This window comes from Stegastes partitus, unplaced genomic scaffold (genome assembly GCF_000690725.1).
Source record: "Stegastes partitus isolate 25-593 unplaced genomic scaffold, Stegastes_partitus-1.0.2 Scaffold1838, whole genome shotgun sequence".
NCBI lineage: Eukaryota > Metazoa > Chordata > Actinopteri > Pomacentridae > Stegastes > Stegastes partitus.
Window position 1 is genome coordinate 90,736 of NW_007579569.1, and position 26,835 is coordinate 117,570.

The 26,835-nt window shown below is 41.2% G+C and overlaps 1 protein-coding gene across 1 annotated transcript; it reads left to right on the forward strand.

Moving 5' to 3' along the window:
* The first annotated feature begins 285 nt into the window (after positions 1-285).
* LOC103372825 (rap guanine nucleotide exchange factor 4-like) lies at positions 286-26,835 on the forward strand. The gene is made up of 30 exons (XM_008302566.1): positions 286-353; positions 4,483-4,625; positions 5,928-6,016; positions 6,980-7,126; positions 11,946-12,018; positions 12,414-12,469; positions 13,311-13,417; positions 13,568-13,689; positions 14,167-14,350; positions 14,838-14,922; positions 16,490-16,550; positions 17,115-17,191; positions 17,707-17,853; positions 18,161-18,267; positions 18,380-18,465; positions 18,999-19,077; positions 20,234-20,384; positions 20,472-20,560; positions 20,651-20,678; positions 20,769-20,844; positions 22,080-22,226; positions 22,474-22,571; positions 22,870-22,995; positions 23,233-23,411; positions 24,111-24,201; positions 24,294-24,344; positions 25,084-25,171; positions 25,264-25,328; positions 25,421-25,475; positions 25,567-26,835. The coding sequence occupies exons 1-30, from the start codon at positions 286-288 to the stop codon at positions 25,692-25,694; spliced, it is 3,003 nt and encodes a 1,000-aa protein (XP_008300788.1). The 3' UTR covers positions 25,695-26,835.

The window sequence follows — 26,835 nt, forward strand, 5'->3', positions numbered from 1 at the left end:
ACAACCAAAAGTCTAATGTGTGTGTGCTTTTCCCCTGGGAGCTGTCCTGCTGTTGTTTATGACCCTCCAACAGCCCATTAAGGCAAACTGACACCAGTCATCTGCATGGCACGATGAAGGCAGCAGCAGCAGCAGCATCAGCATCAGCAGCAGCCTGTAGTTGTGTGAGGCAGCTCGAAGCAGAGGGGCGGGGAGGGGGCGCAGCCGGAGCTCACATTCATTAACGACCACCGACAACCGGGCAGCCTCCTCCGGTGCCATCGCAGCGACACACAGCCGGGGAAGATGGTCGCGGTGCAGACGTCTCCCAATTCGTCTCCGTCGGCGGAGTGGATCTGCTGTCTGGATAAAAGGTGGGTTTAAAAAATAAAACACACACACACACAACAACCACTAGCACTCCCGATGCACTGCCACGCCGCGCATCCTCACCACGGCAGCGATTGTGTTTTCTCAGCCCCTCTTTTCATTCATCCGCGTCAACGTGATTAATCAGAACCGGCGATCGGTGCGCGTGCAGTGTGTGTGAGTGTGCAATAAATGATGCGATAACCCTCGTTTTATTCTTTTTTGTTAGCACGTTATCACTCTCTGTCAGTTCCAGTGGATGTATAGTTGTTTGTAAAAGCTGCAGTGCATGACAATACACACCCTCCTTCAAAAAAAAAAAATCTCTCCGGTCAAAAAGGCGTTGGTGGCTTCGAGGTTCACTGGGGTGTCTCTGCACTGCATGGGCTGTGATAGATGGCTGAGGAGACGCACATGGTTTATGTCTGCCTGCTTAAATCAAATAGCTGTACATTTTTACTACATCATGCATGTTGGGGATTTAATCAAAATGTAGATTGGAGGCAGGTCAGTGTGTGTGTTTTTTTCCCTCTCTCCTATTTATGCCACAGTGCTGCATGTGAGGCAGTGTTTGTCTGGTCTCACTGAACAGACAAGAATAGCTGAACAGCCAGTTTCTATCAGTATCTATGTCTGACAACTCCAAAAGCTGCAGTGCATTGAAAATCTTTTAATCAGACTGTCCAATTAGCGGCGAAAGGTTCTATAGTGAGCTGCCAGCCTCCTGAGTGGCAGCATCATAGTATCCAAGGGAGAAGACTTAAATAAATAAACAAGATGAAGGGGACCAGTGCATTAATTACTGTGGATGATACACAAGTAGACATGCACCCCACAGCTCACACACCCACACATACTGTACACACCTCTGTGACACGTCTCCACGTTACCATTGGCAACCTGAAGCTACCATCTTGTCGTCTCATCCTCACCTGGAAGAAGACGGGATGCATATCTTAATACAGTGTGCTGTTGGATTTTTCTCATTGTTGGAAGCATTTGAGTTTCTGGCCACAGCTAGCAATTGTTTTGATCGTTATTTAATCTGCTAATTGTCTGTAAAATGTTAGAAATTAGCAAGAGATGCCTCTGTGTTTATTAAAGCCTGAGGTGACAGCTCTTAATTGCTTGTTTTGTTCACTAAACAGTGTAAAATCCAATCATTTGCTGTTACAATAGCTAGAATGCCACCAAATGTTCACACTCAAGAAGCTGGAACTGCTGCATTTAGGATACTTTTGCTTAAAAAAAGAAATTAATAGCTGTTTTTGCAGGAAAAAAAGTATTTCTTTTTACAAATTGTTTAGTTGTCTAATAGGTTCAGTTTTTGTGGGGTGTGAGCCTTGTTATGATCTGGTGATTAGGATTATAGTATCCACTAAACGTTTAAGGCTAAGGTTCTGTATATCGTGAACTGAATGCGGCTAATACGCAGTAGTAGGTGGGTGTCAGCAAGGGCAGGATGGACTGGACAGGATCTTGTTGTAGAGCACTCTGTGCTCTTAAGCTATCCACCTCTTATTCAATCAATATCCAGCAGTGTGTATGTGTGTGTGTGTGTGTTTGTGTGTTTGTGAGCTTTCATCTACTGTAACCGTTGATGTGAGCAAGTGAAGAGTGAGAAGCAGGGAGGGGAGGAAGGTGAAAGAAAGACGGAGGTTAAGATATGACTGTCTCTAATATATCTGTCTGAAGACATTTATTGCCTGTGAGTGTGAAGTATGTGAGATAAGATCTGATGTATTTTGTTCCCTGTTGCCTCAGGCAGGTAATGGACGGTCCAGTCAACACAAACGCAGCACCGGTCCAAGTGCAAGTTTAGGTTGTAATGTGCTTTTACTGCAGGAAAATGTACGAGTGGAGCCCCCGTGGCGGGTTCCACACTTTAGGATGACATGGCAAAATAGTAAGTCTGAGAGAAAAGGAATTTGAAAAAGAGAACTGTTACACCATGTAGGTTCATTTGCAAAAATATCAAAGCTTGATGAGTAATTTCAACATCTTTAATTAGTAATTTAGATGAGTAAATTAAAAACTAAGCAGTGTTTATGCTGATTAATATTCATTCTGTTTAACAGGATCTCACGTTGATAGCAGTGGTGTCGATGGGTGTCAGAAAAGCTTTGTACATACAGTTCAAGAGTCTCTATTACAGTAACGTGTTCATCTGCCGGATGAAAAAATCTGTTTGTTTAGACTGTCTGACATTTTGATTGGCTGCTTCAAATCAACCTATGATTTATTTGTCTGGAAACAGTGATTTTTTTTTTCCAGATGGATGTTTACTCAAACAGTCTGCAGAACCTTCTGGTGTCTCTCGATTTTCTCTTCAGTGTGTCATGCTGGTTGATTTGTAAATCCTCTGTGTGTGTGTGCGCTTTGCCATAATTTGTGGTTGAAAGCTGAGATCTCTGCTGACATGAACAGTGGGGGGGGGAGAAGGCTGAGGAAGGAGAACTCAAGGAAGAGAGAGAGAAGGGAGACGGAGGGTGAGTGATACAAGGTGAACAACTCTCAGGTCACATTCGTCTCATGCTAACGGGGGAGGAAGATTCCTCTGGACAGGCAGAGAGCGAGCAAACACAGCACAGTGGGGGGAAAAAAAGAAAGGGTGAGGATTTAACCAGGGGATTATACCTGACAGATCTTAACAGTTTGACTGCAGACGAACAGGTGAAGGGTGATGCCGGTATTAGCCATTCAACCCTGCAGAGTTAACCTCACTGTCTCTCCTTATTGTAGTGTGTGGGAGGTGCACCTGTCTAAACCATTAACCCAGCCTACACTGGGATATGATGCTCTGTCGGAGCACCGAGGGCCAATACACAGGCAGTAGGTGGATGATGGGAGGATGAGTCAGATAAAAAAAAAAAAAAGGGATAAACAGACAGAGAAATCGCCCAGAGCTCGTGGCAGATGTTGTGAGACTGGAAGATGTGTTGTGTTGTGTGGCCCTGGAGCCATCGTCTGTGTTTATCAGGAAGTATTGTCCCAGGTTCTGAGAACAATCCACTGCTCAGGGACACAAATGTATTGGTGTTTATTACTGTATGTACATGTGCTGCCTTGGAGCATGCAAAGCAGAAATAAAAGGATAATAAAGGGGGCAGTCTGAGTGGTGGGACTTAATGGATGGAAGGAATCTGTGCCAGTAATTGAGAGGAGAAAATGGGTTGCCTAAAGAAGAACAGGGTCATTTTTTTTTTTTCCTGTTTCATCTTGCCTATCATTTTCTGAGACAAACAGGCAAGTCTTAAGAGAGGAGGAGAGAAAAATAGATAGAGATTATAGAAATGTTTAGAGGCAGACAAAGAGGAGAGAGAGCGAGGGAAGAGGAAGGAGCTGAAGGAGGAGAGGGGATAGACAGCCTCTCATCTGTGAAGAAAGGAGCCCACAGTGCATTAGCTATTCTGTATGAATGTGTGCGCACACACACACACACACACGTGCGAGGATGAGTCACTAGCAAAGAGAAGAAATAAATGAATGAACGGCGCTAACTGCAGCGTGTCTTACTCCTGGACGGTTTTTTTTGCTGTGTAGTTTTTCACCGCCACTTTGCAGAACAGAGTGTTTAAGCTCTCGGATCAAACTTCTGTGTGTTCTAGCCTAGATGTCCAACAATGATTTACTGGCGTGCGTGCTCCAATTTAAGCGTATTAGAAATAGCAGCAGTACAAACGAGATCTTACATCAACACCCTGTGGGGGGCCGGAGCCAAGAGAAATAGCGCCTGCAGCTCTGCACTGTTATCGCTAAAACACCAGGCAGAACAATGACGCCAGCGTGCTCACACACACACACACATTAAAACACACACATGCACACACCAATTGCATAGATAACACTGTAACAATGGAGCTGTCTTTTTACTGAAAGCACAATACCCCAGATTTTTTCACATTTTAGTCCTTTCACTGCTAATTGCAGCTATTTAATGTTACCATTCATCAAAGTGCGCTGTAGGTTTTTGATTGATTTCCTACTCTTCAAGCAAATATGGGCTTGTATGAGAAATTTAATCCTTCACAGTGAACAAGTTACATCATGCAGTGAAGCTTTTTGTGCAACATCGTTTAAACATACATCTTTAACACCTGATGCATTGTGTAATGGTGTTTCTCCTCTACACAGGCCCACGGAGCGCTCAGGAGAGGATGTGGACATCATTCTGACCAGACTGAGAGAGGTCAAAGCCTTCCAGAGGTTCCCACCTCCACTTCTACTACAGATCTGTGCCTGTGCCTTCTATGAATGCCTGGAGAAAGGCATCACGTGTATGTACATGTGCACAAACATACAATACTGTCGGATTATAAAATGATGGTTCTTTTCGTGGGATTATATATGAATCAGACACTGCTGGGTTCAGAGTGGCTCTAAGCATAGTAAAAGAAAAAAATCATTATACAATATACCGAGTGCTATTATATGACAGTCGTGCTGCAGAAGATCCCTTAAGACTGTTTGAAGAGTGATGTATTTGAATAAAATATACTATTATTTTCATTTAAGTAGCTCTTCACACACAAATAATGCAAACCTTATTTTTTAGCACATTTGTAGGGTATTGATTTCGAAACATTGGTTCATTTAAAAAAAAAAAAAAACAACTTTGTATGGCTACAACAGCTTATTGCAGTATTGATTATTTTGTCAGTTTGTTTTTTATACTTGTGGAAAAGAATAAAGCAGCAAATCCTAACATTTGAAATATTGTGGCTTGATAGATGACGTTTTTAACAGCTTGGTGAGTGACATCATCCTTCTAACATATACAACATAAAAGCATTACCGACTGAAAACCTCAACAATACTACTACTTTAAGAAGCACTAAACAGAAACAACCATCAAAGTAAAATATGACCTAATTTCTTTGCAAAACTTTTTTAGTTATGTAGTCAGTGGTATATGATGCTTTAAATTAGGACTCATGGCAAACAAGAAATCAGCAAATCGTTCCATTGGGTGCTTTTGATTGGGATCCTCAGCATCTCTTCCCATCCATCCCATCCATTTTAAAAAGCACTGATTAAAACAGAATACCATTATATGAATGTCATTTATTAATGAACAAATATAGAAAATGTAAATGAAATTATAAAGCGCATGTAAGATATGACATCAAAATTGCCTCTTAAAAACCGTTTTACTTAATGTTAAAAGTGGACATTTCTTGTCTTTTCAAAAAAAGAGATGTTTCATTCATAATGATATTTTAAACAACACATCACATCAATACAATATCTCATACAGAATGTTACAAAACTACATAAGAGCATCATTTAAGTCTTGCTTAATAGAGAGAAATGTGATATTTAAGACTTTTTGTTAGATTATTTTCTCCATCTCTGATACTTTGTGCTTAGAAATACAATTAAAACATGGCTCAATACAAAACAACACCAATATTTCCTCGGCTGGACAAATGTCTCTTCTAAACAGCGGTGATTGTGATATATTAGGGGATGACAACTTATATTTTGATGAATGCATCAATCTGTTGTGTGTCCACTGAGTGAAGTGTTATTTTTCCCATCAGCTCTCAGTAACGTTTGATGTATTTTACCGTGTGCAGTGTTTCGACAGGGGGACATAGGCACCAGTTGGTATGCTGTCCTGTCTGGCTCCCTTGATGTCAAAGTGTCAGAAACCGCCAATCACCAGGTAAGATTCATGTCATCAAGTTCAAACTCGATCAAAAGCTACATACCGACGTATTACCTTGCTTAGTGCTGCACATTCTCTCTAATCTCACAAATTAATAATGAATCCTGAATCGTGAGCACTGCTGAATTCACTAATTGCTGTTTCTATTTTTGTAAAGATGCAATGTTTTCATGGTTGATATATTCCTACTCCCTCTCGCGCTTTTTTTTTTATATCACATCCTTCTCTGTCAACATCCAGGCTGCTCTACAAGTGCTCCTCGTGTTAGAGAGCTTGTACGGCTCTCCTCAACGCTGACATTGTTCTAGTACATTAGCTCATGTCTCCCTACTTAAATATGCCACAGCAAAGCTGCCACAGCACAGAAAACAGGGCCGCTGAGAATTGCGCTACACTTCATACCGTTTACGCCAGAGTGTGGAAATAGGGCTGTACTGTAAATATAAAGGAGACGAATGACATGTGGGACGAGCGAGAGGGAGGATTTGTTCCCAGTGAGAGACGGAGATAAGAAGCTCCTCCATTGTGAAGCGTCCTTTTCATGTATGTAGCCTTAAAGTGCTGTTGGTGGCCTAGTTTCTGTGGCTATATTTGAAATGTCAGTTTGGACAGCTGAAAAGGTTTCACTAGCACGGAGAATATTTGTTGAAATCAGTGGATAGTATTTGTATGTTTTCTTGCCTCTAGCTTGTGCAGTTATACGCAGCACCCAGTGATGTTTCTTTCACGGGAGACTCCGTTCACCAATAGCTCATATTTGAATTTATTAGCATTAATTACCACATATTAATCTGTCTGGTCTCCGTGTCTATCCAAGGTCATGAAGAAAATCTTAGACATATTGCTTGTAGCTACTACTGTAAAGTCTCCTACTGAAGCAGCTCCCTACACGACTAGGAAATTATGACTGCTACTCTGTTACAGCAGCAGTTCAAACAGATTTGTCATGCCTCTGTGCAGGATGCCGTCACTATCTGCACTCTGGGGATTGGGACGGCCTTCGGGGAGTCCATCCTGGATAACACACCTCGCCACGCTACCATTGTCAGCAGAGAGACCAGCGAGCTGCTGCGGATCGAACAGAGGGAGTTCAAGAGCCTCTGGGAGGTGAGATTTAAAAAAAAAAATTAAAACATTCAAAAAAGGGCATAAAATTGTGAGTATGAGGTGGAACTTCCTGATTCAGCATCAACCGTGAATGTGGAAAGAGCTAGTCTTTGGAGACTGCTATATTTCAGACAGCTTTCTATTGTAGTTGTGCTTTTAGCCACAAGAGGGCTGTCCACCATTATGGTGCCTTTTGTTCCACCTATTGGATACACGCCTCAGGTGACTCAACAAAAAGCTATTTAAAGTACAAGGAGGGAGACAGGGGAGTGTGTTTGTACGATGCATGGCTGTGTATTCTTCTGCGTAGTGACTGGTGTGTGTTGCTTTCCGAGCATGCTGTGATTTAGTGCTGAACAAGAGATTATGCACCAAACCAATGGGCCAAATGCTGCAAATGTGCAGTCTGTCTACTGCAGGCAGTGAGACAGGAATATCTAAAGAGAAGTTAAATGATTCATTAGCACCTTTTTTTATTGTTTCACTTTAAAGCACATTGCATCAGAATATTAGTCTGAGGTTTTATTTTGTGTTTAGGTACCTACTGATTATTGGCAGCATTTTTTACTGTCTTGCAATGATAAAAAAGGAGGTCAACAAACACCATAAGGCAAAGCCAACTGAATGTCATTTTTGTAATCGCCTCTCTCCACCCAGTGAATGCCCGTTCAACGTTCACGCTTGTCTTACCTCCAGTATTCTCTCCCTCTCCTCATTTTTTGCCTCCTCAAACAAAAGGGCTCTTTCTCCTTTTGTTGGAGTTTCCACAGTTATTCTGATTGTTCCACTGTTTGCCATTTCAGCTACCTGGGGGAAGCTACTGATAGCTGCGGGGCAAGTAAAAGCTCTAACCTCCTCCTGGTCTGGTTGTGCAACTGCAGATACACTTTGTTTTTGTTACAGATCAAAAGTTTGATTTGTACCCTGTGCCAGACAGAGATGCATCACGAAAGCAAGGCTTAGAGTGAACCAGTCTAATCACTAATAGCGTCAGTATTTTATAGCCCTTATATTGTACAATCAACACGATAAGTTAAAGCAAAAAATTTGTCTCTTGTCACTTTAAACATTTAGACAAGATGGAAAGGCTTCTGTCTATTATGAGTCAAAATAACCTATTCAGATATAGACAAACAGCAGCACATAAATATGTGCATTTTTCTTTTGTTATGACGACTACAATGATCTGTATTAATATATGTAATTTGATTTTCCACCTCAGAGGAAGTGTCATGTGACTTTAGTGAGGGAGTCTTCAAAACAAAAGCTCAAGGGTCAAATCTTTTATGAAATCAGAACACATTTACAAAATACGTGTTCAAAACACATTACCCAACTCCGTTTCTCTAAAGTGTAGGAGTATGAAGATCAGTTTGTCAGTATGACTAAATAATGAGTTGTTTAAGTATGTACATACAGCTGTCTTACTTAACAGTGAACTTCTGGGTTGCTGCAGCAATTATCTCTCCTTTTCAGCTTAACCCTCTGAACCGCTAACACTAAGTTTCTGAAGTTTTTTTGCTCCGGACACATTTTTACTCATTTTTCACCACGATATAAAATCCTGCACGTCTATGGAAACAGCAGAAGTACAGAGAACGCAAAGATGTTTTTGTGTAGTGTGGCAAAGGTTTAATGCAGGGGTGTCGAACGCCGGTCCTCGAGGGCCGCAATCCTGCAAGTTTTAGATGTTTCCTTCTTCCAACACACCTGATTCAAATGATCAGGATCGTTATCAGGCTTCTGCAGAGCTTGATGATGAGCTGATCATTTGAATCAGGTGTGATGGAAGAGAGAAGCATCTAAAACATGCAGGATTGCGGTCCTCGAGGACCGGAGTTCGACACCCCTGGTTTAATGCCATAAATCATAAAAAGAAAAAAATAAAATAGTGGCTCTACATGCCAGAGATATTTTACGACTTACATTTTTTAATTGTTTCCATACTTATCTCCTGTTGACTCAGTATAAACACAACCTGCAGTTCAACCCAGCTCAGCCTAAAATTGTTGATTTTTTTTTTTTAACATGTCTGTTAGTTACAGCTGAGCCATTAATGGGTTCTCAGTATTTTTAGTTTTTTACAGAATCTGTTAGAATGAGAGTTTATCATGTAAACCAAACCAACCAAAACAGAACCTTTTGGATTTGATTGACTGAAAAGGACAAGTCAAATGAGTTATTTTTGACAGAATAATGTGGCAATGGCACGTCATAGATGCGCGGTTCATGGAAAGTTTAAAAAGTTGAAAATCTGACATTTCTATTTTTATAGTTTCTTGCTTGCTGGTGGGTTTTGACGTTCAGAGTGTTAAACATGAAAAGGTCACGCACTGGAGGCTTCACAGACGGTCTGATATTGGTATACTGCAGATATAACTGAATGACTAATGCGTTTGCAGAATATAGAAGTTCAGTGTATCACACAAACTCGTTGAATCACTGCTAGCATGGCTTTGGCCTGGGCACTGGCCTCTTCTTTGAGAGCTGGCATTGTAGTAGCTGCCTCTCTGTGGGCCTCCTTGGTGACGCTGCCGCCTCTATTCACTGGGTCCAACTCGGAGAGGAAGTCCTGGCAGAGCAGTGCATCAGTCCGCTGTAGCTTCACAGTCAACACCCAGACCGGTGTGTTCTGATGACCTGTGTTTTTCAGTCAGTCAAATCTAAAAGCTTCTCTTTTTCTTTGACATGATGAGATATTTTAGTTTGTTTTTTTTCCCGCAGTTATATAAATTGTGGTTTTCATGCTTGTAATTGTCGGGAAACTGTTCCTTTGCTTCATTTTGAGGTCACAGCGTCTTGCTCCAGGGTAATGCCGCACCTTAAAATCTAGTATGAATCAGAAGTTTTCCTTTTAAAAATAACATGTATATGCGTCATGTTATAAATAAGGACTGACTTGTGCTGCACTTTGAATCTGAATTTTTCCTCTTGTTATACGTGGGTGAAACATTTTAAACCCTTCTATGTCTATAAGGTGGTTTTGGCAGCTTTACTTCTCTTAGTATCTACCACACTGTTGCCATTCATGAAAAAAGCAATGACCCCTTCAGTATTATCACTGGGGGAGAAGAAATTTGATTTGCTGAAATGTGACATCTCCATTTTATGCCACAGGAACATGTTATACCAAGATAAGATGATAATTGCTTATTAAAGCATGTGTGCAGTTTATAATTGGGCTTGTTGTGCGTTTGTTTATCAACTAAGTGCACTCTTCTTCTCCGCCGTCTATTTTAGGACAGTGGACATAAAGCAGAAAACGTAGCCCGAGGTTGTCCTATTTTGAATCTTATCCAGCTCGTAGTAAAAGGATCTTTGTGTTTTATAAGTGTGTCAGTGTGCGCGGGCTAATTTGTGTGCATGTGCTTGTGTGTGGAGACGACTAGAAAGCCACAGGATGAATACAGTCATCTGTTTGATCAAAGGATGAAAGAAAAAGCAGCTCCATAATTCTAGCAGCAAGCAAAAGTGAGATGAATGAGCAGGGTGTAGACGCAGCTTGTTCCTTACAAATACGTGCAAACTAACAGTGTATCCAGCGATTACTGCCGATAATTGACTGCTTGGTATTCTAAGTGTTTCTGACTTTTTCTTTCCTTATTTACTCATCAGTTCTTTTTCACCTGCTCTACGTTTCTCATGCCCACTTCCTCTCTCCTCAATTGGCCATGTCTCTTTTGCCAGCCTCCTTCCTTTCCTCCTGCCCTCCATCCTTATCCTCCCTCCTCCTCCTCCTCCTACCCCTCCTCCTCCTCCTCCTCCTCCTCCACCAGAGTAGCTCAGTAATACAGGGACTCAGATCACCGTGGTAACCTGTGAGAGAAAGTGGTTTGGTTCTTGGCTTGATCGCAGCGAGAGAGGGCGAGCGAGAGACTGAGACAGACACTGGGGTGACTGTGTGAGTGGAAGGGAGAAAGGAAAGGAAGCGAGCAGCTTGTTTTAAGCAGGATGCTATCCGGTGGCGTGTGTGTGAGTTGTGAAGGAGCAGAGGGCAGCTCTATGGGGTTTCAGTCCCTCCAGCATTAGGCAGCCGAGTGTGTTACCTCAGGTGAGTCTGACTCCTCGACTGTACCTGTGTATAGTCTGTTGCGGGCGAGACACTGTTTGACTGTAATATTTGCTTTTTTTTTTTTTTCATATTTCTATTGTCTTTTCACAAAATGAAACCAAAACTCCCTGGAATTGTTTTGAACTGTTTGCCTTTAATACTGGGTTGTTGGAATAGTTTATCTTCCCGGCTCTGTGTGTGTGTGTGTGTGCAAGAGAAACATGGATAGGAGAGCGTTTGTGTCTTTAGGTCAAACAGATGCTCTCTCTGTTCCTCTCTCTGTCAGTGTGTGTGTTCCTGGCAGTCCTCAGAAGGCATGGGCTGCTTGATAATAACCTTGCAGAAGAGCGGTGACACATTCAGGCTCGAAATGACTCGCTGTGTGTATTTCAATACCTCTGCTACAAACGTGTATCACAGTTTATTGTTCTTAACAGCTGTAAGAATAGCATCTGTACACATTCAGCAGCTTAACCCTCGTGTAAAAGCTGCTGCTGCTGCTGTGTGTGTGTTTGAGTGTGTGTGTGTATTATATAATGTTAGTTGTTCTGCATGTAAATGATCTTGGTTGTACAAAAGGCTTTGTTTTGAGGGGCACTTGTGCTTCTGTGTGCAAGTAACATTGTGCGCCTCAGGGAGAGACACCAACAGCAGTAATGGGTTTTGATGTTTAAAAGATGATGATGCTTTATAAATGAAACATCACAGCAGCAGTGGAGGTGTAAATGTTTTCAACACTGACGTGGACTTATGTGTGCTGTCTTGTAGAAGTACCGTCAGAGCCTGGCTGGACTGTTGGCCCCTCCTTATGGAGCCATGGAGAGCGGATCCAACAATGACCGTGAGTAGATGCACAAATGCACTCATGGGAAAGGAAGACACACTTTGAATGTTGCTGATATGGTTAATTGATGGAATGTTTAGTTGTACAAACAAACAGTAAAGGGAAAATGTGCAGTAGATGTCAAAAGTTATCTTTTTATAAAAACCAGGCAGCGAAGATGTTTTGTATAATGGCTCAAACATGAAGCAGAAGCACTTTAAAAACATTTTACATCTGTATTATGAAATGCTCCTACTTCTTTTTTGAGTTGTAATACGTCTCGCTCATGTGTTGTTGTCTTATGCAACAGAACATCCCATTATGTTTTGCCTCAGATGCTATGTCATTTGGTAATTTATACATCTAAATGAAAACTGACAAATCAACTAGCCTGATGACAGTTTTCTCCTCAGGACTCACAGACAAAGACAACATGAACTCAGACTCTGCAAACAAAGTTCACAACAAGGTAAATCCTTCCTCCCGATCACAGTGAAGGCCTAAAGGTCTGTTTTGAAATAACTGAGGAATTAAGTCGAATCAATGAACCAAACTGTAAAGCAGCATACTGTGGCCAGACAGCCTCTATCTTGAATTTCCGTTTGCCTCTCTGCTTGTGTCACAATATCTTTAGGGTGTTTGGGCAAAATGTATATTTTAGCGTCACATGTTAGATGCAGATAGAAGATCAGTGTTTTTAATGTCTGAAACAACCTTGTGGTTAATTTCTGGAACTGAAAGATACTTGCTTCTTCCAGCGTAGAGAAGACGTAGTAAACGCGTCCATGGTGTCATAAGCTGTTTTTCCACGCTGCATACTTTCATGTTTGTGAATGAAGCGTAGAAAAGAATAGATTGTGGAGGTGCATGTGGATTCAGAGCAGAGACCAGTGATGACTCACAGCTGTGATGCTCTGTAGTTATGCTAATGCTAACTAATGCATGCACATAGAAGAAAGATCCCATCTGCCCAATTAACATGCCTTCCTTTGTTGTTTTCAAAAGCAGCTGTGTGCGTGTACACATCTGTCATTTTCCTGTCTGTCTAAGATGCAGGTGTGATCTGTAAAGGATGTGTCTGCTTGTATGTACTGTGTGTTTTGATGCCCTTTAACTGATATGAGTGATAAATGCAATTAGTAGCCTTACCAACAATCTGCTGTGGACATATTCACTTACCTCACACAAATCCAATTAATTAGGGTTAATGGTCAAAATGATTTAATTGCGACATTTTCCTGCTATTTTACAAGAATGAGTCGTGAATATTGTAGCAGGATATCCCAACCTTGGCTTCCTTTTTCTTGTAGATTCCCTCAGAGAAGCTGCAGAGAGCAGGAAAAGTTCTCCGCAACGCCATCTTGTCCAGAGCCCCGCACATGATTCGAGATAGGAAGTATCACCTCAAAACTTACAGGTTTGTGAGCCTACTCCAGCTGTGTGCAAAGTTATGAGCATGCAAGGGGCTAGAGGACATTTTCTGTGGGTTCAGTGTTTAGACATTTACAAAAAAAAGGAAAACTCTCTGCATTTATTGCTGTAATAACATGTTACATGTGTACTGCAGACAATGCTGCGTAGGCACAGAGCTGGTGGACTGGTTGGTGCTGCAGAGCGCCTGCGTGCTCACACGGTCCCATGCTGTTGGGATGTGGCAGGCACTACTAGAAGAAGGAGTGCTTAACCATGGTAACTACAACTTTTTCTTGTCATGCTGTTCAGTTTAATGCCATATGTTAGTCCTTATGACGTACTGCAGTCGATTCCCAAACCTCTGCTAAGCTAAAGAAAGCAGGAGAATGAATTTGACATTATCCTTGTTTTACTGAATGCATTGTTCAGTTTATAAATTATCAATTGTTATTGAAAGTATGAATTGAAAATGAGTTTCAGGCTAAAAAGCAAAGCATCACTGTTTGACGTCTGAGTTGGAGCGTGAGCTTTGAACCTGGACATCAATCACAGTCAGAGTGTTTGCATGAATACCAGAGTGAGATTTAATTACATCTTTTTTTTTTAAGCTTAAACATAAAATATGGATTGATCTCCAAGTCATTCACTTCAAAAAACACGTCTTGAAATGATGTTCTGACACATTAAAACAACATCTGCGAGCACGTACACTATGTGCCTTTAATTGGCCACGTGTGTTTTTCTGCCCTTCAGTGGACCAGGAGCTCGGTTTCCAGGACAAGTACCTGTTCTACCGTTTTCTTGACGATGAGGATGAAGACACACCGTTACCTAGTGAGGAGGAGAAGAGGGAGAGCGAGGAAGAGCTGCCAGAGACCATCCTCTTTCTCGCTCAGATCGGCCCTGACGCACTGCTGCGCATGATCCTCAGGAAGTCGTCAGTAACAATCAATCATAGTACATTACAGTACTTATAATACACTGTTAATGCAATCCACTAGCATATTATAGTAAACAAAAAAGCTATTACCTACTGGTTAGACATTGATTTAATACCGTAAATACAGTAGGTCAACAAGTTTTTTTTGACTGTATATCACTTGACTTAAGTCCAGAGAACTAATATAACCATTTACTGCTGGTTTTCATGCATAATTTACTGTTCTGATTTTTATTATAGTTCAGTTATACTGGAGAGTTAGCTAATTAAAACAAATGTAATCCAAAACAAGTATTTATAATATACAGTGTTGTGTGTTAAATAATAAGAGCAAGTTATCTGTTCTGACCAATTATTGGCTGTACTGAATTATTTTAGTATTAGGATGTGTCATGCTAGTTTTCCTTATGCATGATAGGAGGTGAAGTGCACACATGAAATCTTGGTGGTGAGTTCATTCTGACTAACCTCTGTGTGTCTGTAGGCCTGGTCAGAGGACAGGGGATGACCTAGAGATCATCTATGATGAGCTGCTTCACATCAAGGCCTTAGCTCACCTCTCCAACACTGTGAGTCAGCCGCTCCACTTCTGTTTTAAAGGGACAGCACAGGTTATTAGGAAGGCTGCTAATACATCAGAACCACTTGTCAAAGTGAACAGCCTGTTTAAAGCAGTACATTAAGTTTTTAGTTTGTCACGCCACAGAAAACTGTTATTAACAACTCCATGAAAGTTGAATGATTAAAAAAGATAAAAAATAAAATAAAGGCAAGTATATCAAATGGGGTTTCAAATTGACAAAAACAGAAGCAGTATTCTCTTCTCTGAGCCCATATGAACTGTACCGTTTGTGCAAACAGATCTGTGTTTGTTTTTAACCGAATCGAACAGGTTTCATGTGAAATCACAAAAATGGGAATATTTTGTCCCTGTGCAGCTGTGGCCTACTTGCTATAATACACTGAACACAAGGTATTTTACACTCATTGGTGGGTGCATGCAAAACGAAATGATAAAGGCAAGATAAGGAGATAGTGAGCTCAGCCCTCTTCACCAGTAGCACATTATCCATGATACATACAAAATGCGAAATGGTCACCATCTATGTGGCTCTTCACAAAATCAATCCACTGCTTCATTGTCTTAACATTTTTAGGAAATTTCAATAAGGATGCTGAGTTGTTCTGCAAATTCTCAAATTTGTAGAGATAGCTAGGAAACTCTAGGCTGCAGTAGGTGTCACAGCTGAGTAGGTAAACCACCGATGTTGATGCACTCTAGTTTTTCTAATGTTATAGTGTTAAGGGTCATGGAAAGTGTGGCTTCAGTATGTCGCTGAGCCATGATTTCTATCCAACCCAAAAAATCCTGAACACATCAACGATGACAAATAATTTAAGAGTCTAACACCACAGTTTGGGACAACATTGTTTAGTCTTTCACATGCTCTCAGTAATTTTGTTCTCATGTGTATAATGTGCTTAAGTTAGTATGGGACAGAGTTTGTTCTATGCTGGCAAATAGTCACCATGTGGAGGAGAACCTAAGTCTGTGCTGCCTCAGCAGTGTTTTTGTTTTTCCCTACATTGAATTCACTCCTAACATAAGAATTACATGTTAAATCATTAGAAGCAGCCTCATTGTTACTGCATTGCAAATTACATTCCTGGAATTAGCCAGATCCGTAATGAAGGCCCGACAAATTAGGCTTTTTAACTTTTTAGCAAGTTTTAAGTCCTATTGACGGCCATGATCCTTCATAAAATAGGGCTTACCAAGTTTCTTTGTGCTTTCATTCAGTCTTTTCAAGATAGTTTAGTCTGCTAAAAACGGCATCTTTTTAACTGTAGCATATAATAAGTATAATATATAAGTATAATAAGTACCTGTAAAAGTTCTGTTCATAATGCAGAAATGTAATTTAACATGTATCCTGTTATATATACTGTGAATGTACAGTACAGAGATGAGGCAAAAATGATTGAATCATTTTTTATGATGATTCTAAGGACTACTTGGTTACTTTAATCATATCCAGAAACCCTGATCTCTGTATTTTCTTGTTCTCTCACGTTTTTCTGCAGTGCAGCTAAATCCAAGATGACCTGAGTTTTGAAACTGTGTGTGTTTTGCAGGTGAAGAGGGAACTGGCAAGTGTAGTGATCTTTGAGTCACATGCAAAAGCTGGAACTGTGTGTGAGTCTTCCTTTGTCCTGCAATGCATTTTTGTTCATGCACACATTGTACAGCAGTTTTTCCAAAGTTTGTCACTGGTTTGACCTCGGACAAAACTGATACAGTTAAGGAGACGCGCATGTGGTCGGGACACTCTGAGCCTCATGACTGAGAGAAAATGTTAATAGTGCAGTACTCAAAAGTTCATATTTTGATATTTTGATTTCTTCTCTCTTCTCGTGATTTGGTACGTAATCATGCTTGACACAGATCTGCACCGTTAAGGCGAATTTTCTGCCTGAAGCAGCAGCTTTGTTTTGCTGTTTACTATTTAATGTATTTGTGGTTGTTGATTTGCTATGGACACTGGTGATAATTGTATCCCCAGGAAGTGTAAGCTGAATCTAAAGATAACTGTATCATGCGTGTGAGTTTACATTTGGCTAAGAGCACAAATTGTGACACTAACATGACTCCCCCATAGACTCTTGACCCTCTGCGGAGGCACACCTCATAGCTTACTAACCTCTGGCATGTGTTGGTCTTGTATGTGGGGGTAACGTGTTTGTTTTGTTTGTCTTCCAGTGTTCAACCAAGGAGAGGAGGGCACATCATGGTACATCATCCAGAAGGGCTCTGTTAATGTGGTTATCTATGGCAAGGTATGTGGTTGTGCTTTCTTTTTATTTGACACACGGCATTGTTGTAGTTTTCTGCCTCATTTGCTGATATTTCATCTGCATGTAATGGATTAAAAGAGTACCTCATCATGTCTGTATGGAGCAGAGCAGCAGTGTTTGCCCTGTGGGGATGGGAAACACCAGCAGTGGAGTTTGGAAAACTCTGCACAGCTCATCATGACTCATCACTGTGATTAAGTGGCTTAAGGGATTGTACACATACACAAATTCACAACCACTGTACAGGCAAAATGCACACACATTGATCACACATGTACATACACAAGTGCATGCACACAGGCAGGCACAGATGATTCATCCCAGTCCTGGGTGTTCTTGTTCCTTTTGGATTTTTCTTCAGGGCTTAAGATGACTTCCAAACTGTGTTTGTGTCTGAGCTTGTTTGTATCTTGCTGCGTGTTCGTCTACGTGTGCATTCATGCGTGTGTGTGTGTGTGTGTGTGTGTGTGTGTTTGTGTGTGTACTGTATCTCTCAGGGTGTGGTGTGCACGCTTCACGAGGGCGATGACTTTGGAAAGTTGGCCCTGGTTACAGATTCACCTCGCGCTGCCTCCATCGTCCTGAGAGAGGACAACTGCCACTTCCTTCGTGTGGATAAGGAAGACTTCAACCGGATACTCAGGGTGGGCAGACATTTATCCCCGATTGTGATGCAAGTGTGGTCACACCAGCTCCAATATGTTTGCAATGCTGCTATTAGAAATGTATAAACAAATCAGAATATAAATACAAATTATCTGCACCACATGAATCAAGGCAAAAGGGAGACACATCTAGATCCGTCTTTGAGTCTGTCTGAGGCGTTTCATTACATCATGTCACTGTGCGACGCTGCCTGACTGTGATGTTTGTCTCCCTCCTCTGACACATGAGCTGTACTGCACTTGAAATGTCTTATTTTTGCTGATTTTCTTCGTCTTGTATTTTTAGGATGTGGAAGCCAACACAGTGCGTTTGAAAGAGCACGAACAAGCTGTGCTGGTGTTAGAAAAGAGTCCTCGAGCCTCCACACTGGGAAGCATCAAGTATGTGTGCGTGTTTATGGCACATATCTGCATATAACACCTACAGACAAACCTAAAGGTACATAAAAATGTGTCTGAATAACAATAATAATAGATAAAAAGCAACTCTTTGTGCGTTTTGCAGATACACTGTGATATCAGGAACACCAGAGAAGATTCTTGAACACTTCCTGGAGACGATGAGAATGGACATACATCACAGTGAACCAGGTAGCCTCACAGAAAAATATGAATGCTCGTCAATCTAAGTTGGATTGAATTGATTGAATTTTTGTGCAACACACTGCTAGTAATTATATATTGAAAGTTGTGCATATATCACAAACTATGACTCTGTGATATTGTTTTTTTAAATTCTGTAAACAAATATTTCTTCAGCGTTATCGTTTCTCTTAAACAACACATCTCTGTTGGACCTCGTTTATTCACTGAGGTGTTATGCTCTGTTCTATGTACCTTTTGATTTAGTTTAGAAAAGTTAATTTTTAAATTTCGTTTTGAAGGATGAGCAACCTTAGTTTATATTTACTCTTCATCCAGTCCTTTCATTCAAACTTAATGTAGCTTTAACATACCAAAGATAGTACAGACACTTGATCAAACAGATACACGCTCAGGATCGATGCATTCGTGATGAATGGCAATATGTCCGACTTTAGAAACTCTTGATTCTTTTGCACTCCTGCACTTCCTGTTTCACCCTGATTCTTCTTCCTCTCGCTGTTTTCCTTCTCACCCGTTAGACCCAGCAGTGGATGATTTTGTCCTCATGCACTGTGTCTTCATGCCCAACAGCCAGATGTGCCCTCTACTCATGGCACAATATCCTTTTCTGCCTTTATTCTGTCTTGCTCTTGTTTTGGTTTGCCGTACTTTCCTCCTAATTTAATAATTAAGTCGCGACATCTGTGTACATCGCACATCCGTGTAAGACATTTTTAAAAAAACAGACTTTTTGTTTGATATTTATAACCCGACTATACAACATGTAACTGTAACGGTGTTACAGACGGCATACAAATTGTGAAGCTTCCCAGTTGTGCTCATGGGGGCAGCAGGTGACCATGAAGCACTAATGAACTGCGCTATGTCACCTTCACATCTTAGTAACAAGTTGTAATCCCAGATGCACTTGTGTTTTCTTGGTGTCTTCAACACTGTAGTGCAAATGTGGCAGAGTTGCAGTGAACTTGCTGACATCTTTGCTTAATGGTGTGAAAACTGCTTGTATTTAAGCTTAATGGACTTCCTCCAATGGAAATCTAGTTTTCCCCCTTGTTCGTATGGTGTTTTTTATATTACAAGACATATCGTGAGTGAAATAAGCAGTCAAAATAATGGCTGAGGAGTTTCACCTTGAAACAGTGTGCTGATGACTGTGTGAAAAACATGGATTTCTGAGGTTCCATATGTAACAAACCTAAGGAACCAATCCTGCAAACTACTTTCCTTATAATTGTTTTTCAGAATCGGTGTACTTGTCATTGTTTAAAGTAGTTGTGGCAGAGTTTTAGTTGAGCTAGAGGCTCGAGTAGCATCAAGCAGCAGAGGGATGGGTGGAAAAAGAGGAAGGGTTTGCACATTGTAGAGAAAGCAACGGTGGAGATTTAAAATTAAGCCATTTAAGGCAGGAAGGGATTCTCTTCATTCACGCTAAATGTGTAGGGTGTAATAAATGACTAGAGAGGGACTTTACAAAGGTCAGAAGGCCAGGGCTCATCTTTATTAAACACAAATCATTGGGATGCCTCCAGCTGTTTCCTTGATCGAGTGTGAAGTTGCGCCTGATAAACAGGGGACCTCTTATCATAGGCTGCATTAAAACATGGATTTAGCTGCTGTGACTATTGATGATTTAGATTCAGGCTGCAGTCGTGCAGGTTTTGATCACTTGACAAATTGAACATCGCCATCTGTCGGTGTTGTTATTGTACCAGCTTTGTAAAACCTCCGTATTTACCTTTAACCCTGTGTGCACCTACCATGCGGCATCTCCGCCTGGCTCTGAGCAGGAGAGGTTGGAGTACGCACTCAACAGTAAGAGGAGGGCCCTCATCCTGGCCCTGCGCTGGGCCAACACACACACGTACATGCTGCAAGAGGAACCTGCTGCAATCTCTTTCCTGGAGGTGAGAAGGAGCTTTTAAATGCAATAAACTGAACTACTTACACAGATTCTTTGCACAGTCTGAGTGCTTCTTCCTGTCTGTCTGTAGGAGTTGTATGGAAGTTTATCAAATGATTCCCGGATGCTGAGAGCTCTGAAAGATTTGGTTCCCGACCTGGAGAAAGTCGTCAAATTACAGTATGTTTCTCAGTATCTGCAGTTTGAACTGTCGTTGCGATGCTTTTGTGTAGCAGCCTCATTTATTCTTTGACTTTTTCCGTTTCGTAGCTCAGAAGAGGCCAAGTCAGCAAAAAAGGTAAGCCCAGACTGTTATGTTTAACATTTTAATAGCGCATTTTGCATGTTAGCGTAAGAGTGATGTGGATTCTGTCATAAAACTCAACAGAAGACTCTAATACGACAGTTCAGCAACGGAGAGGAGAGGCTGCAGAAGAAACAGCCCATTAGGAATCAAGATGACAGTGAGTTGAGCTGCGTTTGTGTGAAAATTATTTTTGTCTTTTACTCTACTAGTGACGGGGCCCTGAGGTGCAAGATATTTTTACATCTGTCTGCTAGATGTGCAATTTCATCTGGATATTCATGTCCTCAGATGACAGATGTATTATTTTGGAGATCCTGACCTAATCCTGTCATGCTATCATCACAGCACAACATTTTGTTTGTACATGTAATACAGTCTAATGGACAGACTGACATGAAACTCATTGAGGAAAAGTGCTTTGTGATTGCTTTCTTTTTATTCTCTGGCAGCTGTTATGATCTCTGCTTAGTTTTCTGTCATTCTCAGGAATATTTTTAGTTTTTTTAATACTTTTTTCTTTTTGTCATAGACTTTTAAAGCTTTGTTAAGAAAATTGCTACAGAAATAAAGTTTATTAGCATTACGATAACAATATGGAATATGGAAAAATCAACAATAATCAATAATCCAGATTGTTTTTCTGCCATTTGTGTGTGTGGCAGCTGACCAAGCTCATCCAAGGAAAGACACAAATTATCTCTCGTACATAACTGACACAGCGAAAGCAGCAAGGTTAGGTTTTTTGGTGTAAATACTGGGTGAGCAGCTCTGATTGGAATCATAAATCCACAGCTCACAGCAAAATCTTCTTCAAATCTTGCATTAATTACTTCTGTATTGTTTGGTTTATGTACAGGACCAATAAAAAGTATTCACCCTGTTTTCACTTCGACAAAAAAGAGTCTCCTTGGAAATTCTTGTCAAAAAAGCCAAATTAAATTGAACATGATTCAATGTGGACTGCAAGGTGGCTCGGTGGTTAGCACCATTACCTCGCAGCTGGAAGGTCGCCGGTTCGCGTCCCAGTTAGGATACCCGCGATCTTTCTGCGTGGAGTTTGCATGTTCTCTCTGTGCAGCGTGGGTTCTCTCCGGGTTCTCCGGCTTCCTCCCACAAGGTCCAAAAACATGTTCATTGGTGATTCTAAATTGTCCGTAAGTGTGAATGTGAGTGTGCTTGGTTGTCTGTCTCTAAGTGTCCTGTGAGGATTAAGCGGTGTATAGAAAATGGATGGATGGTTGATTCAATGTTGAAAAGCAATAAAAGGTTAAAACTTCAGAGGAGGGTGAATACTTTTTATAGACACTGCATCTTTATTTTGTTCAATAGAAATCCGTAGCTGTCACGTACCATAACATTGTATTTCATTGCTATTTTTGCATGTGTGTGTAGTCCTGTTGAAGGTGTACTGCAGCGATCACACTTACACCACAATCAGGGTTGTTGTGGCAGCGACGGGAAGAGAAGTGGTCAGCGCAGTGACCGACAAACTTGGCACCACTGAAGAGCTCCTGTTGGTCCACCTCAGCTCTGCTGGTGGTAAGAAGACACATCGTCGTAATTGTAAAATGGCATTTCCCAGCAAAATCACCGACATAATAAATATCAGTAGTTGATTTATTTCTAAATGAAGACTGTTGCCTGCGTGTACTCTATGTGCTGTGAAAATAAGAATCAGGGTTTGAAGTATGCAAAATAAAAATGGTGATAATAGAACATGACCTGTGCCATAATGTTGGGATGTATATTGATGAAAGAAGCTAAAGTATCCCTATTTTTGTTCCAGAAAAACAAATCTTGAAGCCTAATGACGTCTCAGTGTTTTCGACTTTGAGCATCAATGGCAGATTATTTGCTTGTCCTCGAGAACAGCTCAACAGTCTGGTAAGAGACTTAATGTTTCCCCTGTGTGCTTGGATCATGCTGTTATTAAATGCGGGTTAAGCTAATGTCTGGCAGGAAATAGTTATTGTGATTAATGTTTGTGCAACGGATGATGAGACATGTACAAGAAATGTTCCTAATATTTAGAAAAATGTGGCTTTTGAGCAATGACAATGTGTTTACTGTACACACAGTGAAAAATCTGCAAACTTGCTCTGTAAATACATGTTAATTTGAAGTTTCTGAACCTAGTGTGTGCTTGGGAGTTCATAAAAATGTGTGCTTCTGTGTGCGTCAGACTCCTCTAGCAGACCAGGAGGGTCCCTCTGCAGGCTCCATGTCCACTTTTGAGCTGATGAGCTCCAAGGACCTGGCTTATCAGATGACTATGTATGACTGGGAGCTTTTCAGCTGTGTACACGAGGTACTGTGTTCATGAATGCACATAGCTAATGCTGCAGAGTCTTTTTACACTTTCAAATGGCAAGAAAAAAATCTGCAATCATATAATGGAGTCAGAGTATAGAGATGCAAATAGATTTGTGCCCTGCAAAAAACACCCTACAGCAGTGACGCTTGATAGATACAGGGTGGCAGGACGTGTCCACTGCATTTCATCTGAACCTGCTCTCCCCGTTCTTTCCTCTGGCGGCTCCCACAGCACGAGCTGCTCTACCACACGTTTGGCCGCCAGAGCTTCAGACGAACCACGGCGAATCTGGACTTGTTCCTGAGGAGGTTCAACCAGGTCCAGCTGTGGGTGGTCACGGAAGTCTGCCTGTGCAGTCAGCTCAGCAAGAGAGTCCAGCTCCTCAAGAAGTTCATCAAGATAGCCGCACAGTGAGTCGAACCTGCTGGTGAACGTGACACGCTGGGCTAGATGAAGCATTTCTCACAGGCAGTAGAAAAATAATCTATTGTTTATTTTCAAAATCTAAGTTACAGCATGCTTCACAAAGGACACAAAATAAAACGGACAAGTCATAACTTTATTAGGACATAAAAGATGGCTGATAAAAATTCAGTAGGAAGGTTCAGGACAGCTCAAAGGAAATTAAAGCTCATGCATAATCAGGAGAGGCTCAAAATTATGTTTGAAGAAGGGACTTATAAAGAGGTCACTGACTGAGCTGACCTGATTTCCTCGGGCAGATCATTCAGAAGCCTCAGGACTGTGAACGCTCTGTCCTCTTTAGTTGTAGCCGGGCCTCTGCAGCAGACAAAAGAACCGAGGATCTCAAAGTTCTCACAGGCATGTGCGGTACTGAGAGGTCAGAGACGAGTCAAGTTAGGAGAGAGACAGACCATTAATGGCCTCGAAAGTAATCAGTAAAATCTTTACCAAAACATTCTGGAGCCAGTGTCAAGAGGCTAAAACAGGATTAATGAGATAGTGTCTGTTGGTTCTGGTTAAAAGCCTGTGAGCCCAGTTTCATACAGAGTGGAGTCAATCAACAGATCTTTGGTTCTTTTTGTAAAAAGGTAAATTGGGTTTCCTTGTATTCACTTTGGTTCCCGCTTGTGTGTATTTGTCTGTAGCTGTCGAGAATTTAAGAACCTGAATTCATTCTTTGCCATCATCATGGGGATGAGCAACCCTGCTGTCAGCAGACTGAGCCAGACATGGGAGGTAATCCTCACTGAAAGACTTTTACTGTCCATAAAATACGACACTCAGTCTCCTGTCACTGAGATCTGATCTGGGTCTGTTTTTACTGGCAGAAACTCCCCACCAAGTTTAAGAAGTTCTATGCCGAGTTTGAGAGCATGATGGTGAGTTTTATTTCGCAAACACTTTATGGATCGCATTTCATTACAGTTTTAAACATTTATTTAACCCTTATTACAAAAAAATAAAATAAAATGTTATTTGCGCAGCTTTTGAGAAATGTCTCAGTGACACCTTAGAATGAGAGTTTCTGGAAAGAAATGCTCCTTTTAAATTGCCCATCTACTTTTTAGTGGTTCATCACAATTTAATTAAAAGATAGAAAAACTAATTGGATGTCTATATAGCACTAGTTTCAGGGAGAAAATGGGTGTTACCTTTAAATGTTTTACGCCTTGTCCACATTATATTTTTTATAACAGTTTTGTTCTCCTTCTTCCTCCAAAAAAAAAAAAATAAAATTCTAATCTACATTTAAACTTTACAAACACGAATGTAGCCCTGCTGTGAGCACGCTAAACCAACAGGCGGGGGTATAACCATAAAGCCATGCTGCCCAATCGCTGGCACTATCCTGGCCCACATCCACTTTGCACAGAGTTACTTCCTGTAAACAAAGGAGGCAACAGCACACACTCTGATTATCACATCCCAAACACTCCCTCTCCACATGTCAACATTGCAAAGAGAGTTTCTAAAAATCTTCACACTGGAAGGAGTTTTATAAAAGGAGTTTTCTGTGATCTAAAACTGCATTTGTGTGCGTGTGAAAACCCATCGAAACACCCTTGTATACATGTGGACTAGGCCTGGAATTAACACGATTGACTTGTTTTGCACCAGGACCCATCTAGAAACCACCGATCCTACCGTCTTACTGTCACCAAGCTGGAACCGCCAATCATCCCCTTCATGCCCCTCCTTCTCAAAGGTAGGTGGAGACAGATAACATTAACTGCTATATCGTTTAGGATGTAATTATGGAAGATCTTGCTGCTACTAAACGGAGTTATTTCTTTACAGATATGACGTTTACACACGAGGGCAACAAGACATTCATTGACAACATGGTCAACTTTGAGAAAATGGTGAGTTTCTGTGCACGTTGAAAGAACAAGTGACTCATTTGTGGAGTCGTGTTTGCGTTCAACCTAAAGCAATTTTATCTTTGTCCCACCAGCGTATTATAGCAAACACCATTCGGCAAGTGAGACACTGTAGAAGCCAACCATTCAGTAAGTCTGCATGATATTCAAGAGCACACCTGCATCATATTCAAGTGCTGGCTTTGCAGACAGACTTTAGTATTTCTTTTTTTTGTGTTAGATCCCGACATTTGCCAGCCGAACAAGAACCAGGCGGAGGTCCGGGGTTACGTTAGGAAGCTCTGTGTGGTCGACAACCAGAGGGCGCTGACGCAGCTCTCCTACAGGCTGGAACCTCGGCGGACATGAGCTCCAGATCTTCCACCACCATCGCCTTCTCTGTGACGTTAGCATAAAAAAAAAACAACAAAAAAAACCACACAAACACATTACCTGGATAAAATAACTCAACTGGACGTTTAGTAGCAAAATCACAGCAGTCAGTGACTTTAGCACCATTGTGGACTATAATGGATCGAGGATTCATACTGTGCCATTAAAAGCCTCTTCTTCCTGGACAGACAGAAGCTGTTCGGCTGCTCTCTCGTCGCCGTGTCTCAGCCGCCAGACTGAGGGTTTATATCGTACTAGTTATTCCTGTTCGGGACCTGTTAGATAGAAGTGTAATGTATAGAACTTGAATCAATATCCTGCATGACTGAACTTCATAGGCTTTGTGTTCTATACAGTGGATTTCTATCAGAGTGTCCTGTAATGTCGTGCTACCCCAGATGAGCCCTAGTTTACAGTACATGACTGTACCTGCCTGTAGAGCAAACCTTTCTCTCCTGACGGTCCTACTCATAGCCAGAAAACACCGGAAACCCCACAAACTGTAGTGATCTAGACTCTTCATTTTTCCCTGTTGAATATACAGATAACTATAAAATCTCAGAGTATGTATTTACTTCATAATCTAAACAAGTATATCAAAGTCTTTAGGATGTGATGTCCTTTAGGTGAATATCCTTTAATTAGTCGGACACTTTAAAACTACATAACACAGTATTAGCTGAATTGAAGCCCTAATGGTGTTACGAGCAGTGTTCAAATTGATCACTGCTGTATTCTTTTTAACCATAAATCATTCTCGATGACGAAGTTGCCTGGTTGGATCTGTTCTGAGGTCAGCTGCACAACCAAATTGCACTTCTCCGATTTGGACTGATTGTAGATAACAGAGTCTGAAGGTAGCTTCCACTTCGAGGGGCAATCTTGTCATCTCTACCAGTTGTGTTCAGTCTGTGTAATTTTATTTTTGTATATGTGGGTGTAGACTTCGAGTGTGTTCTTGACAAGTGTCATTAATTTTCATTTGATCTCAGGAGCTTTTTGCTGTGATGGTGTGTGTTGAGAACTGCCGTGAGGCTGCCTTTCCCCCCCAAAAGCAGCCTGTAACTGTATTGTATGTGTAGTCTGCCTTGTAAATAAAATAGCTAATTTAACAGTG